We start from the raw sequence: 17,414 nt of genomic DNA, 5'->3' as shown, positions 1-17,414 counted from the left end.
TCACTCGTGCCTGCTGTTTCGGGAATGAAGACAAAATAATCCAGTTATATTTCCCAAGCCTGCTACAGGCATACACGGATAGAGTAGGATTTTTTTATTTATTTATATGACGGTTTATTTATATGTAAATAACGGTCTGCACTTCGGCGAATTATTGGCATTCTCTGTTCAGCCCAAGGCTTGTCTTGCCTCTTTTGTAGGGCGTTAGACGGTCCATTTTGATCACCTGTTCAATCGGCGTGAAAACAAAGGTGATATGTTCTAGTTAGAACGAGACCATTTCAGTGTCAAAAAAACACCGTTTTTACCGGCGTTTGTACTTAGGAAATTTGCCGACAAGTATATCCCGTTTGACCTTATCAGTGACTTGTCTAGTATATACATATTAATAGCTTTCAAATAAAAAATCGTCCAAAAGATTGACACGAAGAAGTGGGATTTTATCAGCATTAGCGCTAAACTCCAATCAAACTAAACAATACAGTAATTTTTATAACGGGTAACACTACCAAGTGTTGACGTCTTTGTTAAATGCAGAATTATTAATCACAATATGTAATGCTATTTATTTCAACAGAATTTGATTTTTTTTTTTCGACAAAATTAGTTACTAACTTCTCTAACTACGTACTTGAGATTAAACTGCAAGCTTTTGATTCGTACTGTTAGACAAAACAATTTTTTTTTATCTATGTATCGTCTAGCCGGCTCCGGTTAGACCCCTAGTGGGGCATGTCTTTGATCTTCTACTTGAAGAGGTGATTCGAAGGACTGGTTTACATAAAGCGAATACCTTAAAATTTTACATGTATTTATTTGTCTGGACGGGGCCTAAAGTAGGTACAGGTGTAATTTTTATAAGAAATAGGAGAATAACAAGTGCAATATATAAGTCGTCAGCGAGCAAGGCGCTCGATACAAAATTCGAGACAATCTAAAATTGATAGTCGTGTTCAATTCGAACGGACGTAACGGGAAAACCCAGCGCCTAATTCGGATCGGTTAGAAAACGGAACGCGTATGCAGCGACGTATAGAAATGTTTGGCGCGTTTAACAGAGCGCGGATAGATAGTAAGGCATCTGCAGAAAGCTTGGTTCCAGCGACATTTTCTCTGATCGAGCATAGAGATATGTTATGGCCCAGGAAAGCAAGTCGAATCTGCGTGTTGGTTGCTCTGTGCCGGAGCAGTCGGTTTAGTGCTTAGTACTATAGTTCTACGAAAAATAAGACATCAAATTTGGTGACAACGTTGAAGTTCGGGCACTTGATTGATTTTACATTTTTTCTTTCACTGAAAAGAACAACGCAAGAACTGTGAAAAACTAAGGACTGGGCTTACCAAAGGCCTACTGGCCGTTAGAGAAAATCATGACGTTTAACGCGTTGCAGCAGCTAGAATCTTCTCTATTAAAAAAACAGCTTCAAATAGGCAAGTGTTGCTTGTTGAGGTTTCGCTACCTAGAAAATATTTACACGACCAAAAATATCTCATCTATATGCCTAAATAAAGATGTTATTAGGTAACATATATGGCTACAGGGAACGAAGCTGAAAATCCAGTGAATGGGCCAAAATTTTTTATACGTGTATAAGTAACCCTAGCGCTAACTCACTTGGCATTTGTGTATCAGCAGCGGTAGTCTTTTCGACGGTTTGTTCCTGTGCTAGAAACGTGAAAGTACTACAGTTTTTTCTGTAAATGAAATATAAACATACAAATATTTAGGATTTATGCTGTATCAATCTACTGCCGATTTAAAAATGCGGAAGTTATGAAGACTATTGGAAACCGAATAATGTCAAAATTTTTTCATCTAGTTGACTATTAATAAAATTCGTGATGTAGTGCAGTGAGCTTTTTCAAAAAAAGAACAATTTTTTGAAATGTTACTGGCCTGGGTCATACTTACTTCTGTATTTTTATATCCATTATCTCTAACTCTTCAATGATAATTTTCTAGATTTAGCATTTCGGAGCTACTGTTCAGAACTCAGTTATTTAAGAACATTATGAAATTATATACAAAAGCGGGCTATCAGATAAGATACTGAAGAAGCGAATATGTGTCTTCAGATATTCATAATATTTTCAGAAAGTTCCCTAATGTTATCAACAGAACTTCGAGATTCGTCTTCCCTCCTCAAGTGCTCAAGGATTTACTCAAGTGCTTCTATAGGGGAGGTGTGAACTGTTGAGCAGATGTAGAGGCTATAATAATATTAGGAAAATTATATTCATTTGCGCTAAATCAATAATAAGAATTCTATTTAACAAAAGTACCGTATCAGTATTACATGGTTTTTTGTTGGGAAAAATTAGAAAAAAACAAGAGAATTGATCTAGAGAATTGAACAACCATCCCTTTCCTTGTCGTAAATAAGCTCGGAACAGGAGCTGATTAAATACGTTCATTCTCATTCTATATGCGCACATACATTTTTTCAGTGACTCACTGTGTTGTGAAGTCCGGCGAAGAAGTTCCTACTTTTGCTTCAGTACCAGATGGCTTCGTGTTCTCGTTTGGCTATAGACAGACGAATAAGATACTATTTACTTGTTGTTTAAGGTAACAATCTAAGCAAACGTATCTATTTACCTTGTTACGTTACATAGGAAAGGGAAAATATCTGTCAGAGGCGCGGAGAGCATATGCAGATATTAGTGGCGTATTTTAAAATGGCTTGACTTTGGCTTGATATACGTTCCTTGTAATCTTGAACAGTTTTTTAAACTAAGCCCTAACCTTCTTCTGAAATGAGGTAGAATAGTTTTTACTATATACGAAAGTAAGTTTACAGTACGGACGTTAGGGGGACATAAGTTGCCAGTTTGGAAATGAGCTTTGTCTACAGTTAAATGCATATCTGGCTGTGACGCGATTTTTCAGTAAACTTGAAATAATTTACACAATAAAGCTTTTACATAAAATGCAGTCATTGATCATTCAAGAGGTATCAAGGAAGGAAACTTGAAAACACTGGAACCTATATTATGAAAGCTAATGATTCTTAGGACAATTGGCGAGTCGGTGAATTTTAGAATATCTGTAAATGAACATTACGTTGGACGTAGGTATAGCCGTAGAACCACACGATTCACTAAGACCTTCGATATAGTTGGGATCTCTCTGGCCCTCTGCTATTAATTTCCTCAGAAGTTCGCGCGTCACCTCAGAGCAGAGCCTCATCGCGGGGTCACTATAATTTCAGTAGACACGAGAGAAAAGTTAAATTAATTTGTAGACAACCCCCGGGGTCACCTACAGATTTCATTCTTTAAACGTGTTTGCTGTGCAAAAAAGCTTTTGCATAGTTTCCAAGGCTGAGTAAACGGCGCAGTTAGAAAATCAAGTACTTTATGGAATTACTAATGAGGTATACTCTAATTGCATGTAAAATTTTGACAAGTGAGTGATATCGATGTTTTACTCGCTGTACGAACTTCAATACACTGACGTAAAACTATAACTTCTTGCCTTTTTGCTGCAAAACAGATACAAGAAAGGAAGATACCACTCAAAGTTTTACCCATTCTACTTCATACTACCCATCCTTCCAGCCAAATAATGTAAGAAATTCGCACGGAGCTTATTGAATTTTGCTTTTCAGCACGTTAAGGGTTTCCTATCCTGAAAAATCAAGGTAGCGTACCTGCTTAGTTTCAAATTATAGCAGATTACATAATTTTAGATATTATGCGATTGATTATATTGCTAAATATATTAACTGTCTTAACTAAAAAGAAGGTCTTTTCTTCGGGTTACGTTAGCAAGCTTGGATATGTATCGTAGCATATCTGTAGAATAGCAAAGCTATGCGAACCACACTATATTCGATGGACACCTTTTTGTACTCCGTTTAGGAAGCAGTACGGTATGTATTATCGGCATTGGCTCACTTCTGTTAGTGACCCTACGATTGACACCATCAATAGATGGTCGCAGAAGACGCCGGAGAATATCAACCCTATTATCTGGATCAAATCTGAAGATATCCATAAATGAATATACCTTGTCGTATCTAACAAGGATCCTTTCGGAAACTTGTTTCCACTTGTATGTTTAAAAAATAATTCCTATTTCTAACGATATGATACGCGACACATTGGGACGTCAGAAGATACGACTGAGCTCGTCTTAATTCAACTAAATTTTTGTTTCTGTGAATTAGAATTCATATTTGTACATATATGTTCGTTATAACCCAGTTTTCCTATATGGCACAAAAACTATCCCCTCCATATGCAATTCTTGCTACCAAACACGGCAGTCAGGTTCGTACTTTTCTAAACTATCAAATGACCAATGCGCTTGAAAATTTATTAATAGTTAATTAAACACTTGCAAAAGAATAGTGTTATACCTTCTTGGCGAGGTTTTTCCGTACATTCCTATACAAACGACGCCTAGCACGGGTACAGCTTACCGAAGTTCAAATAGCCGAGCATATTTATGAGCCTTCTTTTACTACAAATCTACACAAGAATATAGTGTCCTTTTTTTTGAAAACATCACTACGTTCCCCTATCCCGAACCTATCAATTAAGTTCCTGTCCCTTTCCTGAGAAATCTGGAAACGTTTTTACGGCAGCATCCTTAATTAAAGAAGATAACGTAGTTACTAAAATAAGCTTTGCGTTTAGAAACCACAGGCTCGTTCTACATTAATCGAAATTGCGTAAACTACTACTACTAATATATATATAAATAGGTATAAAATGAAAAGACACGACGCTTTCAGTTGTCGATCCTCGCCGAAGGACACGAAGATGATCGATGGTTCAGTGAACAGAGAAGATGACAATTCACAAAGTCTCCCGTTCGTATTCAGGGAGAGTAGTATTGACGATGTTTGTCGTGCATGACCTAGCGTTTCCATGGGACAGGGTAAGCTGACCTTATTTGATGGAGCTTTGCATAATTTAATTGACTCGATGTAACGAAATTAAACGCGTCGATCAATTGCCTAGGTCGTAAAAACCGATTTCTAGTAAATCAGGTGTTCGCAATTCGCACCAAACAGAAAACTTAAGTTTTTTGTTGGATCTGCAGGTCTGGTTATTGTACGCCGGCTTCTTTCCTTGAGCAACCCATTCGGAACTCTAACTCATGTTAATGTAGAGATACTACTTCTCGTCACTGGTACTAATTCTATGCAAAAAAAAAACGGTCATTATGGCCGTGTAACGGACAATACCAAACCGAATGCTGGGACGTAGCGTTAAGGCGTAATTTTCCTTCAGAGAGTTCACGACGTATCCAATTTTCAACTTTCCGTGTAAACACAAAAAAATTTAGGTGGTTAACGACGATCGCGGGTTTTAGCCCATTTTTTTTTGCCATTACCCGTTTTCGGACCTGGCCCAAGCCATTTTTGGAAAGGTCTTTTCAGCGAAACTGTCGTTCCGCACACAGGATAAATTTTGCGGGCTGTTCCAAGAGCGTTTTAATTTCGACGAAATATATAGTGTGTTGAAATGATATGTTGAAAATATACTCTTTCCGCCTAGAGCATCTATATTTAAAAAGTTAGTCTGAGGTTAAATGGCCCTTACAACGCAGTACCGTTACAACATGTCCATACAACACGAAAAACGCCTTCTAACGGTACATAAGAGTAAACAACAAATAAAGGAAGTGAGAATAAGAAGTTGTTGCCCTGGGTGCGCGAAACTTTTTCTAATAAAAATATTTAAGCTGAAGTAGAATTTTTTTTTTTTTAATATTTTTAGACAGAACAACAAAGCTACATACGTGCTATTCTGATCAATGACCTTTTGCCATCTTTCTGGTAACACCATAAACCCATCAGTGTAGAGCTGCGATGGTTTCTAGATAAAACACTATAACAGACGTTTTTTTTGTGTCGTTTCATTGAAACGAAATTGAAATAATTCAAAAAGTCCTGCTTCTTCTGTTCACTGATCTTAAGTAACAGCTATTAATAATACAAATAAAGCATTTTCCCTGGCGGCAGCGGTCGCAGCAGCACCACGGTTCCGTTCCGACCCCACTAAACGGATAGCATCACTTTGGCATCAACCATCCCAGGCTTTGTCACGGATCGAAGAACATTTCCTCGCTTTGATCATAATCTTTTTTCGCATTTTACTGTTACACGTAATCCACTTTCTATCGTCCGTGACCAACCGTTTTTGTAGAGCTGCGCAGATGAAAGTGGAATTGTGCCAATTTGTATGACGTCCAAACATCGAAATTCTCGTACCCAGCTTGTTTCAGATAACTTGAATCTGTTAGGTGGAAGAAGTTCAATTATTTGACTATGTTCTTGGCTGCCCACGTGTCGATCTCGCTCAATTTCGCAATAATTTTATCAGTCTCTTTTGTCACCGGTCGACCACTACGAGGAGCGTCATTTACCGCGGAATTTTCAGAAAGTTATATCACTAATTTTTAAAACGCCCTATCTGAAGTCTGAAGCATTCCAACAATTTTAGCACATGTATCAATGTTAAATCTCAGCTTCTTTTACAAGGCGAATTATATTACCTGAAGTATGCGACTTTAAAGGCAACTAACTAAAAAATCATCAGTACCTTTTCGGTCATCCAATATATATAATCAAAGGTTAATGGGCCAGTCCGTTCGCCCTGAGCAAAAAATATTAGTTTAAACAGAAAAAAAGCACTTCTAAGACACATCATGATATAAAAATGTGGTAGGATCCGTGTTATCCTTGCAGACAGATTCCCAAAGGTTTTTCTGCCACAGTTTCACCTTTCATGAGGTTACATTTGCCAAGTTAGACAAGAAGTACGTTTGATAAAGCTTAATAGATTGAGATATCTTACATAATCAATTCAGAGCGTTTTGGACATAATATCGGACGGGACTGTTAGTTTATAAGAGGTACTGAAAGGATACACCTATCCCAGAGGACATAATTGAATGCTTTTTTGACCACAAGGTGGAGGTGTCCTAAGCGAACACAGTAATTAAGTTTTTCTCCTGGTTGTTCAGCTCTGCCACATCCTGCTGATTGTGGTATTTTTCTTTAAGTAAAGTAGAATCGATACGTTTACCCTCTTCGGTTGGCGCATACCACATTTGCAAATACGCCAAATAACCTTGACTGAAAGTTACGATACCAATTACATTATAACCTATCATTCATCATAGTTCCTGTGTTGAAAAAGCCCACGATCTAGTAAAGAGGATAATAGCCACCTATGCCACTGCAGCGAAATTTCCGTTCAGACTCTAGTTACATAGGAGACCCAGTATAGGTTTGAAAAAAAAAATAAATGAGTAAGGATTCTAACTGCTTGTTTCATTAATAGAAGTTTATTGAGAAGAGGAAATGGCGGAAGCCTTTGCCACGTTGCACTGAATCGTACAGGAGCTGTTTAGCCTATGGTACGTTCATTTAATTAGAAAGCCGTGCCTAGCCAAACACGTTTACCCATTATCTATACTAATATCCCATTTAGCGCAAATATTACTCTACAGTTGAGGCTTATTGCACTCAGAAAATCAGACCGCTTGTGCTATATGTCACAGTTGATAACGGTGAAAAAGCTGAGGGGTTGCTGGTTAAATTATCATACGGGCAAGCATTGCTTTTAGAAAACCTGTTATAATGTCTTTTAAGGTTATTTCTAGGATCTCCACGGATAGTTGGAAACTGGATGAAAAATTGGACAGTTATCTCCGTGCGTTTAGCCAGAGGTCACTTCTAAGCATATCACTTATACAAAGGTGATCTTCAACACAGAGTTCGTTTAAGATTTCAACAACTACTAGTGATTAGCGTCTTAAGGTCTGCCTTCAAGCTTTAACAGCGGAAATCTAAAGCTCCTTGGAACTTAGAATTGTATTAGATAATAAGTGATTTCAACTTAATAGCAGAAACAGGCCAATAGAACAACGAACCTATCGATGTTGCTCATGATGACCACATGGTCGCCAGCACGGTCCTTCGACTGCAGTGATCCCGGATTGGTGGCTAGAAAAGTGGTGTAGTTAAATAGCTCCAAACCGTTGATTAAAGCAGGTACCACTATAATAATACAAAGACCACACCACACTGCGCACCATGGAGTCATCCTTGCCTCTTTTGCGGATCTGATACAACTCAGCGATCAAAGTATTGAGCTGTATACCTTTCTAAGCATATATATATATATGTACATAGGGAAGTCTATCCACATGGATGCGTACACACACACTCACACGTCTGCTAATATATCAGGTTTAGCGCGAGCTAAACTTGCAGCAGCTGGCGTTAGCAGTCCAGTATTTGTATGCTAGATAAAATTCCCTTACTTGTCAAAGTGGAGCTGGAGGAACGAATTACAATTGACAAATGTTTAGAAATGTCTGCTCAAGACTTATTACAGCAGATAGTCAAAATATTTTTAAGTTGGCGAGGAAACTAGTGTTCTCTTAGTTGGCAAAGACGGAGCAATAGCTGGACAACGAGGATGGTCAGCCTACGAAATGCCTACAGGATATGTTAATAGAATTTATCTCACATACGATGAAACGTTCAGTAACTGCGGTTGTCTGGGCTGCAACTGATGGTCAAAAAACGAAAATAAAAAATGTCTTTTCCTAGAAAAAGAAAACTTATTCCATAAATAAAACCATGCAGCCTGTCAATTAAACACGCCAAAGGTGCATCTTGGCGTTGTGCTAAATATATTTGTGCATAGTTGGTCTCAGGCGTTGTCTGCAAGTTCTACTTTTTGAGACGCCAACTTATATTCAAAAATAGCTCAAACAATGACAGCTTTCGAAGAAGAATGACAGAATGCGGCTGGTTCCATGCTACATATTCATAAAGAAAACCAGAGTGGGTGTCGAAATCTTGGAAACGTTGATAACTAAATTTTGCCAAATCTCATCATTTAAGAGATAAATTAAAAAAATTTGCTGATTAATCATTCTGTATTCAAATACTACCCAGAGAGATTTCACTTGGACGTTTCGAAATTTAAATCTCACTATTAATATTGCATTGGACTGTTTTTTATTGCAGTCCGTCGATATTCAGTCGTCGACTTCTATACTTCACATAGAAGACAGATTGCTCATCTTTGGATCTCTTTGTTTTCGAGGTCACCGTTGTCTGGGCGATATCCCTCTGCCTCTGAATGGCGTTCTGGCATAATTTGTTGGACTGTACTTCCTGTTTCAGCTGTTACTTCTCTGCTTCGTGACGTAGAGTCTTGACTAGGCACTCAGCGGCCTTTAGTTCCGTTTAGGAAGATAAAAAGAAATCGAAGAAAAAAACAAGTAATTTGCGAATCTACCAGCTCATATTGCTAGCAACAGCCAAGGTATGTCGCTTTAAATGCGCTAGAAATGTCATTTCTGATGGTCATGCATTGTTACCATTGTTCATCACATTTCATTTATGGACCGTTCCACGTAAAAAAAATTCAATACAGTCAAATTCTCGACTGATCGCAGGCCAAAAGTCCCAAATAAGCTAGGAATTAAGGCCGTCAAAAGGTGTAGAAAGTCGCAGAAGATCTCAAAGTGATCAACCGTCGCGGCTTACCTGAACGATTCATCTATCAATGGATAATCTTCTCTCTAATCTCGAAGATGGCAGCCTATTTCTGCGTCAAAGATCTACGACCATAGAGGAAAAATGGCTTTTGTATTAATCTGCCTCGTTAGTCTAAGGCCTATTGAGGACCTTCTGCGTTGTCTCATGAATTTCAGGCGCCACATGCAAACCGCTCGCAACGCGGACCGTTGATTTTGGGCACAACAAGCCAATATTTAATATTAGTGCGCTTAACGCGGGAGCATTCAACTGATCCTCGCTCGTTATGGTTACGTCATTTTTTTGCTCTTATTCGATGCGAATAGATGCTTACTGCGAGGAACAGCTTAAAAATCTTGTGTCGTTTCATGTACTGTACATTGAAATGTATAGTCCTTCATCTCATATCTGATTATTAGAGTAGCAGAAGATGCGCAATTTTTGCAGTAAGGGTGGATGAAGCCGTATACTCTAATAGCATCCTTATAGTACTATGTTATAAGCAGTGACAGGTGCCATATATATATATATATATATAAGTCCTAAAAAATTATGTGAAGGGCCACATTGGCGCAGCTGTTTGCACCTATACTAACGCTATTGCATCATAATATAGTATTCGGGTAATCTCTAGATTATATCGTTGATTGCAATAATTTGCGTATCCTCTATTACTTTAACAGACGTAGATAAAGATTTTCGCAATATATATATATATATATATGCGGAAAGGCAAGGGGTACACCTGTTAACTTTTTTTCACTATGACCAAAAAAAAACATTGGTCTTTGTTAATTTCCGACAGCTCGTCCGCCATCAAGCCTAAACCTAAAAACTGGTATTCATCTTGCGTATCCACCAACTAGAGGTCATAAACTTTTGTAGTCTGATCATATCTGACAATTTCGCTACATTGCATACTTGCGTTGATTAATTGCGTCTGCAGTGCACTCTTCTGACATCCGAAATGACCCTCTTCATATACTTGTAAATATTCACCCTTGCCGATTGGCCAACGTAAGGGCCGCTCAATTTTTAGTGACCTCCATAACAAATACTAAAAATTGTTTTCTGAAAAAAATGTATCTATCAGATTATCTATTCAGAAAGAAAATGATATCGAAAGAGAGTCGTCAAATTCCTGCAACAGCAGGAAGCGAATTGCTCACTACTTAGAAAACTAGGCAAAAAGCCTAGGTAATTTACGAAAAAAAAAACGCACGTCAGCAGTTGATGTTCCTAACTCATTCTCTGAGAAGTAGCCCAAGCACTAATTTTCCAATTTAAACCATGCCTTTTTTATTTTTAGTTGTTTATAAATAGGCAATATTTCTTCTCTAATAACGGTGCATCTCAGAGTTCCAGAGATCCTGGAACTGTTACCATCAAACGTCGCAGTGGCAATAACACAGTGCTTGGTACAATAAAAAAAAACTCCAGAAGCTTGTATTGGCAATTTAGCTCGGCTCCACTATAGCGTGTCTTCTGACTATTGTTTGAAAAATGAATATCCTTGTCGGTTGGAGTGTGATCATGGATCGATGTAAGTGCCAGAATTTCTCAAGACACAACTGGCTATACGGGCCGTATTTATATGAGGGACGAAGGCTAATATATTTAACAAACGATATAAGGAAGAACACCACAAAAAAGAAAACGTCAATGTCCCTTTCTATATACCTATATATAGTTAAGCACGATTACTGAAAAGCTGGATATAACTGGAAATACCCTTAGGTATTTACTGCAGAAAGATAAAATCTAATATTTACTTATCAAAAAATACGGGTTGCTAAGAAAAAACGACTGCCCCATCTGCTGGATAGATTTTATCGTATTAACGAATTGGAATGCTCACAGTTCTGCGATTTCGTTATCTGTCGATGTATCAGCCCGCACATGAGATAGCTTTTTTAGTGTCTGAATCAGTTACACGAAAATGTATGTTCCTAGCTCAGAATGTACCGGATGCCGCTTTTTCATTCTAAGAATAATATTTATATTAGATTTGTTGTAAACGTCTGCACGGCCGGGTATGTGTGAAAAAACCTGAAATTTTCCTTCTAAAATTCAACATTTTTAAGGACTCATGTGAAACCTCTTATCGGCCATGTCACACGTCCGTTACTGTTTATCAATTCAGTATCGCTTTTTACAAATAAAAGGAGATTTACTTTTCTTTTTTTTTTCTTTTTTTAAAAGATTACTCCCAACGTACAAAGAGTATTTAGGAACAGTCCGTTCATTTAGCGTTTCAGTACTATACGTATTATCACAGAGAAAGAAACGTATTTGTTGTTAAGACAATTTTTATTAGAGTTTTTTTTTATTAGATGCAAGATTTCTGCTACATTTCCTTAGATGTAAGATACTAGCAATGATTAAAATCAGTATAGAACTACTTCGCCGTTTCAGTCTACCTAAATATTGGTGATATTCAATGATATTTTTTCTAAATGATACGCTCACTTACTTACTAAATAAAAATGCTTTTTTTTTTAATGTGAACTCTTAAGAAACGTATGTGGCATCCGTCCTTTTTTTTTTGTAGAATCTTTCTTACTTTCTGCCCTTATGCATATATTACCCGTATTAGGCAGTAGTGAAAACTTTAGGTACGGTAGTTTTTATAAGCACTACTACGTCAACACAGCCAACGATCATTCACTTCAATTTTCTTTCGACTATTTGCTGGCCGTAAGCTGAATATAATCAGATAGATGACGCTCGTACTGGTCGCGGTCTTCTCGGCTGACGTCCCTGCGATGCCATAACCTCTTGGATACATTGTTTCCCCTGAAAAAGAGCGCGTTGGCATATAAATTAACACAACTCAATGCGATAACATAAAACTTCCACCTGAAGGCAGAGTGGGTTCGCCTTCAAGTGATGAATGCACAACGAATATTCATTTCACTCCCGTTCATTAGTAAAACGTCGTAGCTTGCCATTGGTCGGTTAGGGTTTTAGCAGCAAAGATCGGTAGCCGCTAATCCAAGCACTGTGACGCGATGTATATCTCTGTGGTAAAAACTTTTTTTTTGTGCACTAATTTTTTCAAACATTAGAGAATAGTCAGATTGCCAAGAGCATAACTGAGGTCTTGAGGCGTTACACAAGGGCCGTATACGAAGATTCCGGTCTGCAGTTCCTAACTTTATGGCCGTATAGTAGGCGATGCTGATATAGAAAGGTACGCCTGCCTATCATCCCACAACAACTTAATTAAAGTAGTATTTTTTGTTTGACGGTAAGTGATCGAGCTTGTACAATGGCCACCGATACCTTTGCTGAGCACTGCATTGGACAGTTGACGCTGATTGGCAGCCAGGCGCTCATTCAGTGCCAATTCGATATCAAGATAAATTAGGTTTTGAAGGTTTGTAGGTAGGTGACTTTACAGTCGAAGTGTCACAGGGATTTACCTTATAAAATAACTTCGATGCGACGTTTATCGCTCACGACGTTCTATGCCTGTTTATGTTGAGAAAGAGCACCGTTTCTGTGCCAAGTTGCTACAACGGGTTATACAGTGTTAGCACGGAGAGGAAGTATCATACCGGCTTCTACAGCAGCTTGATCCAATCCCTCAGCGTTTCAAATTCCGACAAAATTAGAGTCGAAGTTCTCCGATTTAGTTAATGTTATCACAATCTAACGTTAAGGTAAGAAATAGAAAAACTGACCAGAACTAAATGTTTCTTGTGGAAATGACAAATCTTATTAGCAGGATACTGCCTAAGCTATTTGATAGAATCATCACTATGATTTATAACGCATCCAAGACTACCTTGCCGGAAAAAAATCCAAATTAAACCAAGCTAAAAATACTTGTATAGAACCAAGGTTAAGAGGCTCACATATTTATGTTATCTAAGTGTATTCTAAATAACTTGCAATATAATTATAATAATAATAAGATAAAATTAACAATTTAACTTACCCTTTCCCCCTGGAGAAATAGATAATCGAACGAACAGGCGAGCCATGCTTTCGGTTTATGTATTTACCATCCTGTATCGCGTTATCCAAAAACTCGCCATCTTGTAACCCGCTCGCGGTGTTTGATCCCACTCCATTGTAAAGACGTAGCCAATGAACGTCGGGAAGGTCGTAGTCATCTAATTTCGAGTAGCCATCAATAACCGTAATGACACTGAATTCAGACAATATTAATAGCCATAAATGCATATTTGGAGCGTGAATGCTCTCAGTGGATCTCTAGTGTTGTACCCGGCTGGGGCATCTACGATCTACCATATATATATATGTGTATATATATATACCCTGGAAGCGTGTACATGCCCGGATCTCTAGGCAATGCGCAGTAAGACGCGATTGGAGTGACAGGTCGATAGTTTGTGAAATCTGCCCATGTGTATGATTGAGTCTGTATATTCTTTAAAAAATCTCTATTTTCGTGTGTCTAGCGATGAATTTATCCAACATTCCAATGAAATTAACGGTAGCTTATTTAGTAGGCCGATTCAAGACATCTGTATAGGGCAAATTAAAACATAGGACACACCTAAAGCACTCCTATCGACATCAAAAACAGCGAGCTACATAGACAAAAAGTTGTGAGTTACGAGCATATAGAAGGGCAGTCCATTGTAAAGTGTTTATGCCAAAACCGTCGAAAAAATAGGAGAAATCTATTCTTATAAATAGCATATTCAATGAGGGACAATTCTGTCCCCAAATATCAATCCCCTTTAAAGTATTCGAATCTTTTACACCATAGCGAACTATTCATAGGATAGCAGGGCATGGTGAAATCATTTTTAAATAAGGCCATGGAGTGTTAAATGACGAAGTTGAGTTGACGGTTCCATGACTTTACCTAAGTGAATAGGGAATTGTATGAAGGCTGCTGTTCCGATCGATGCGCGTGGGGACCCTGCCATTACATTTAGAACGCGTTTCGAGCAAATTTATTTAACATAAATTAAAAAAAATAAAAACTAGAATTTTCAGACTGTTTCATTTGAACTTTGAAATAAAGAAATCAATAACGACAGCTGGGCTTTTGTTAATATCTGGGGCAAACTAACGATCCGTTGCTTCCTTTCGTACCATCTAAAGTTTTATAGGGATTCCAAAGTGTCTAAACCAGTTACAGTTCCTATCCATGAGAACGTAGTATTCTTTAGAGGCTTTTTTTTTTTACAAGACCTGAGAACTGGGCCTACCCAATGATATCAACCTCTCGAAACGGTGAACAGGTAAGGTCTGTTGTCTTGTTATACCAGATATTCTCAAGTGTACTCTGGTTTTCATTTGAAAATGCTTGTTAATTAGGGCGGGGCTTAAGCCTTGAGCCAAACGAGTCGGTACATTTCGACTCTGAACTCTATGCACATATTTGATCACAATATTCTGGATTTGTCGTTTGGTTTTGCCTAGGAGACGCGTTGCTTGATCGCTGGAATTGCCCGACCTTAACAAATCAAGATATAAAAAAACTTAGTTTCACAAGTCCTTTTAACTCTTGTGAAGGGTCGAACGCCCGCTCTCCTTAGCATTTTGAATCCACTGCAAATAGCCGATACTGTTAAAGCATATCCAATTTGTCATCAAAAGAAATCGTTTTCACCTACCGATAAATGATAGTCGATTTTATTGGGAGAAAAGTACGCTGCAACATTTTACATTGAATTTATTTCTGCATTTTGCTAAATTCATTGGCATTTGGATAGCCGAACGGAAAAGTAAAGGCCCAGTTACTACGAGGTTTCCGGGCAATAATGTCAAATTTTTGTATAAAAAAAAATGCATACCGCAAGCAGAAAAATCAAACGCGACAGATCTCGAGTCTATCTTATATCTTACAGATATATAAAGTACAGATGACAACGGAGAAAGGATGCGCGCATATCCCCATTCTCTCCATAGAAGTTGTACAAAGTCAGCATTTTTACATACATACATACGTACATAGGGTGTAACCTATGTCGAGGAAAAGGCCTAAATCAGTGATCATTGACTCCTTGAGCAATAAGCAGGAACACGAGTTAGTTTTAAAATGATATTCTTCTTTTTTCCAAATTTCTTTGCTACTTATTTATTGTGCTCACCTAGCTCTTGCATGTTTTTGCAAGCACTGATAAAAAAACCTCTACCGGTCTGTGGACACGTTTGTGTACAATCCGTCCTTATGCCCACCGATGCCAATAACTAGTATTAGAAGAAAAGATTTTAATTAGTTTAAAATATTGTACGAGCTAATTTGTAGTTGGAACTAAGTTCGAACACAGCTAAACCAATTCAAAGGCTACTTATGATAAATAGGACAACTGAATTGGAAAGATATTGGTAGAGTCCAGATCGGTAACTACTCGCTCGATGGGTCGTAAATCTCGATGTCCATTTAACTTCAGAAACAGGGGCTTTTATAGTACCTGCCCGATTTATTCTCAACAAAGAAGCTAAGTTAGGGGTGCGTGTTTTTGAATTAAATCTATTGTGAGAGCTTTTTAGAAGTCTTTGTTCCAAGGAAGGATCCTGAACGCTTGTCTACTAAGTGCGCCACCAATACCTCGTTATATACGGGCGTCTTCGCCTGCCGTTTGTCTCACGGCGTCTTTGTGAACAACGACAGTACTTATGACGGATTTCTGCGCTCAAACCTATTTCTAGCCTTTCTCTACCTTGTTGCTTATTAGGTGTTTGTGTAGGAAAGAAGCACATTTAACCCGTACTATAGTAATCCCGCTATAACAACTAGTATTTTACACTTTTAGGTGACTTTACATTAAAAATAACATATGTAAACGTATATATTTAAGTTGAAACCTGCCACTCAGCGCATATTCATTAAGCCTATTTTCCTCCATATTTGTCCTATTTGTTTCTCATTATTTTTACGTGTTCCCAATGCGCCAAATACATCGTCGAGTACGCTACAAGTCTCATCTAAGCCGTTGGCTGTGGGTCTCAAAATGAATGAATTAAGTTCAACTTCTGAACACTTCTCCCGTTGTAACCGCTATAACAATTGTTCTTACTAAGCCTCATAGCTAATGGTGCCGCGTGTACTTACATCTGTGCGACTCCAAGCTTTGTTCTACCATTTTGCGATATTATGACGTCTTTGTGAACACCGCGAAAAGAAGATTTATTGGCATAGATACAAATCTATGAGAATATTTTTAAATTAGGGGGAAAAACGTAAAATAATTTAGTTCTTATTGCTATTATTAACCAATTGCTTAAACATTACGTACGATACTTATTAGTAGCAAACCCGTTTTTACAAGTACTTCGGAAAATACATGATACACTTGCCCAGCTCGTATTCTTCTATTACTTGGCACTTTTATAACTGGGGAAAATGCTAGTGCTACTACTAATACTAATGCTAGTGATAGGGTCTGTTTCACTTATTTGCAGAAAAACAAGATTGTATTAATATAAAAAAAGGGCGGCTTTGTGCCAAAAAGTGCATCAACGATCCATATTTCGCCCTATCGAGTCGACTATATTTTCTAACGAAGATAATTGACGAAATTAGTACAACTTAAAGTATAAAAAATGCCTTTAACGCAGTTAAGCTTGGGGGGGGGGGGAGCGGCGACGTTAACGCAACGCAGAATAATGTAGGGGGGAGATCCGTTGCATCATATAGTATTTGTTTGGTTCGAACATGAGCAATCGTTACGGATGATTCGAAGCTAAAAAAAAATAGAATTTAAAAAATCGCACCGCAGCCTATTTAATAATATCTCATTGATGATGAATATCATATAGAACGCACGCTCCCTTGTATTAAATACATATAGTCACTAAAAAGTGTACGATGAAGAAACGTTACGTTGTCACAACGTTGTTTTTTCATCGTTTTTAGAGTGAATCGTTTCCACCGGAGTTTTTAGAACGGGAATTGTACTAAGGTGA

At 37.9% G+C, this 17,414-nt stretch overlaps 2 protein-coding genes across 3 annotated transcripts; both read right to left on the bottom strand.

The window, feature by feature from the left end:
- Positions 1-39: 39 nt before the first annotated feature.
- Positions 40-8,193, bottom strand: LOC111247568 (uncharacterized). 2 transcript variants are annotated; one of them, XM_022798661.2, is made up of 5 exons: positions 7,895-8,191; positions 3,065-3,200; positions 2,457-2,527; positions 1,616-1,695; positions 40-226 (listed from the first exon to the last, which is right to left on the bottom strand). In XM_022798661.2, the coding sequence occupies exons 1-5, from the start codon at positions 8,065-8,067 to the stop codon at positions 99-101; spliced, it is 588 nt and encodes a 195-aa protein (XP_022654396.1). In that variant the 5' UTR covers positions 8,068-8,191; the 3' UTR covers positions 40-98. The 2 variants fall into 2 exon arrangements, with proteins under 2 accessions (XP_022654396.1, XP_086839679.1); XM_086983553.1 differs by lacking the exon at positions 40-226 and adding an exon at positions 669-1,293 and having other exon boundaries at positions 7,895-8,193.
- A 3,641-nt stretch (positions 8,194-11,834) lies between these two features.
- On the bottom strand, positions 11,835-13,777 carry LOC147756662 (uncharacterized). Its single transcript, XM_086984026.1, has 2 exons — positions 13,462-13,777; positions 11,835-12,314 (listed from the first exon to the last, which is right to left on the bottom strand). The coding sequence occupies exons 1-2, from the start codon at positions 13,707-13,709 to the stop codon at positions 12,203-12,205; spliced, it is 360 nt and encodes a 119-aa protein (XP_086840152.1). The 5' UTR covers positions 13,710-13,777; the 3' UTR covers positions 11,835-12,202.
- Positions 13,778-17,414: the final 3,637 nt, after the last annotated feature.

Source organism: Varroa destructor, unplaced genomic scaffold (assembly GCF_002443255.2).
Source record: "Varroa destructor unplaced genomic scaffold, Vdes_3.0 BEIS01000003.1, whole genome shotgun sequence".
Lineage (NCBI taxonomy): Eukaryota > Metazoa > Arthropoda > Arachnida > Mesostigmata > Varroidae > Varroa > Varroa destructor.
The sequence above is the reverse complement of the archived record's forward strand: the minus strand, read 5'-3'. Positions and strand labels throughout refer to the sequence as shown.